The sequence below is a fragment of the Protobothrops mucrosquamatus genome, unplaced genomic scaffold, assembly GCF_001527695.2.
Source record: "Protobothrops mucrosquamatus isolate PMUCROS unplaced genomic scaffold, P.Mucros_1.0 scaffold6210, whole genome shotgun sequence".
Lineage (NCBI taxonomy): Eukaryota > Metazoa > Chordata > Lepidosauria > Squamata > Viperidae > Protobothrops > Protobothrops mucrosquamatus.
Window position 1 is genome coordinate 21,889 of NW_015392041.1, and position 2,552 is coordinate 24,440.

Below are 2,552 nucleotides of genomic sequence, written 5' to 3' on the forward strand. Positions count from 1 at the left end.
CTCTCTACCCTCCCCAGAGCCCTGGGGAAGAAAAGGGGAATCCCTTCTGGGAATTTCTCCCCCCCCCCCACTTCCTTACCGTCCCAGGGGCAGGAATGGGGAAAAAGCACTGATCCCAGTGAAATCAATTTAATTAAGGGGAATTCGAATTAGCTAGGAATAGTTTGGGAAAGGGAGAATTCACAATAGGTTCTAACCTGCAATTAACTGAGAGCCAAGCCTGACACGTCGTTTCTCCACATTTGATTTCAGTGCCCAGGGGAGACACCCCAAATGGGGAGCATCCAGAATCTGCTGTGTAAAAATGTAACAGAATAACAGAATAATAGAGCTGGAAGGGACATTGGAGGTCCTCTAGTCCAGCCCCTTAACCATGCAGGAGACCCTATGCCACTTCAGACAAATGGCTTTCCAGTCTCTTCTTAAAAGCCTCCACTGATGAAGCAATCACAACTTCTGGAGGCACGCAGTTCCACTGATTAATTGTTCTCACTGTTAGGAAATTGCTCCTTAAATCCAGATCTCTCCTTAATAAATTTCCATCCGTTGCTTCTCAGTCTGCCTTCAGGGGCTTTGGAGAATAGCTTGGCTCCCTCTTCTTTGGGGAAGCCCCTCAAATATTGGAAGAGGAGAAAGGAATAATAATCTGTGGATTATTTTTAGTAAGCCTCTCACTCACATCTTTGATAGTTGTTCCTGGGAAACAGTTTGACTGTCCATTCTACAAATTGCTGGTTCAGTTCCTCTGAGCAATGAATCCTCAATCACCAACACAGGTCTTTGTTTATCTTAAGGAAGTCTGGTCTGATTTTTTTCCCTGCAATTGGTACACTTGGTGTTGTCCCTTTTCCAGGTGCCCACAGGCTCTCTTCCAAGGGGGGGTATTACTGACAGGAGCCCAAGTCTTCTCTGTGTTTGAGACAGTTCCTCCACCGACCTATTCTTCATGTGCCCCAGATGAGGAATGGGAGGGAAAAAATCTGCCCTTGGAGATCGAAGCCATGGGAATCCCGCAGAACCAATCTGGATGACCTCTGGAGGGGGCAAGGCTCAGTGGGAGAGCTATCTAGGGGCATCTGGGGGTGCTGGGGAGAAGGGAGGGGCCTTCCACTCAGAGTTGCCCCCTTGATCTTTCCTCTCTCCCGCACAGCTGCTCTCCCTCCCCCCTGATGGCAAATGTCTCCTACACCAGGAATGGCTTCGGGTGGACTTTCTGCTCTGGCCCAAAGAGGCCCTGGGGAAGACACCCTTCCCAACACCCCCTGCCCAGGAGCCCTCAGACCAGGGAGATGGACATCAGTGCAACCTTCCCAGAGATCAAGGCCATTGGCCACAGGACCACTCAGGNGGGGGGTTAATCAAGAGAGGAGGCCTCCCCCCCCAGACGTTTCATATCAACAAAGAAGATGGGGAAAGGATGGGGAGTGGCAGCAAAGCCGGGTGTTGCTTTGCCAGAAATTGTGAAAAAGATCACAAGGAGACTTGTGATCTTTGGACCTGAAGTGCCCTTCTCTTTTGCAATTTCCCAAAACCTGGAAACATTGGCCAGATTTTAGTGTTTATATGAGTGTGTTTGTTTTTGATTGCACTGTTTTCAGGTCTCTGAAAAGGGAAAAGCTGCCCAAAATTTCAAAAATTTATGTTATCCACAGCTAGAAGGTTTTGTTCAGGCACATTTTTTTTTTAAAAAAAGGAACAATTAAGGAATGTTAAAGAAACATCTATAACTTGGGGAGAAACTCACCTGCAGGAGGCTGGATGGGAGTTGCTGGAAGGAGAAAAAGAGCCAATCAGGACCCTTCATGGCCTGGAGGACTCAGGGAGCCCCTCCCCATTGATAGCCCATAATAGGTTGCAGGATGCTCACTTATACAGTAGACTCTCAGAGAACAGAATTTCCCAAGAAAAGTTCCCAGGGGAGCCTCCTTGCCATCTGCTAAGCTTGCAGAGAGGCCTTCCCTGGATGCTCCCCTCCCCACAATCTCTTATCCAGCCCCCCAGACTCACCTGTCTTGCTCTTCAGGTAGAGGGAGAGCCCCATGGCAAAGAAGATCACCCCGATCACGGCTGCCACGATCCCCGTCCAGAGTTTGCTCTTGGCAGAGTTGGAGGAACGGGGCACTGGGGAAGGAGAAGGAGCCCCCCCCCGAGCAGGAGCATCAAGGCCAGCTTCCCCCCCCCGGAGGGTCCATCCCACCTCCCCCCACAGGGAGGATCCCTCCCCCCTTCTCAGGGCAGGATGGGGTCCCCAGACCAGGAGGAGCTGGAGGGGAGGGGCTCACCCCACTGGACAGTGATGGGGGCCTCCAGGCTGGCATGCTCCACCTGGCAGATGTAGATGTCCCCCTGCTGGGGCTGGGTCTCCAGCATCACCTGGAGCTGGTAGGTCCAGTCTCCGTTCTGGAGCTCCTCCCCGAAGGCCACGCCCTCCTCCTCCGGCCGCCCGTTCTTCAGCCACCGGACCTTGATCTCCACAGGGTAGAAGCCCCTCGCGGTGCAGAGGAGGATGGTGTTGGGGGAAGCGGGATCCAGCTTGGTGGGGGAGATGGAGA

At 52.3% G+C, this 2,552-nt stretch overlaps 1 protein-coding gene across 1 annotated transcript in view; it reads right to left on the minus strand.

Annotated features, from left to right (window-relative positions):
- The window catches only part of LOC107300137 (H-2 class II histocompatibility antigen, E-S beta chain-like), a gene marked incomplete at its 3' end in the record, with an annotated part of 24,864 nt that overhangs the window by 12,826 nt on the left and 9,486 nt on the right, over window positions 1-2,552 (minus strand). The window contains exons 4-5 of the mRNA XM_029286942.1: window positions 2,283-2,552; window positions 2,003-2,121 (exon numbers count right to left, since the gene is read on the minus strand). Coding sequence (XP_029142775.1) covers window positions 2,003-2,121; window positions 2,283-2,552 — 389 coding nt within the window. The remainder of the gene's footprint in view (window positions 1-2,002; window positions 2,122-2,282) is intronic.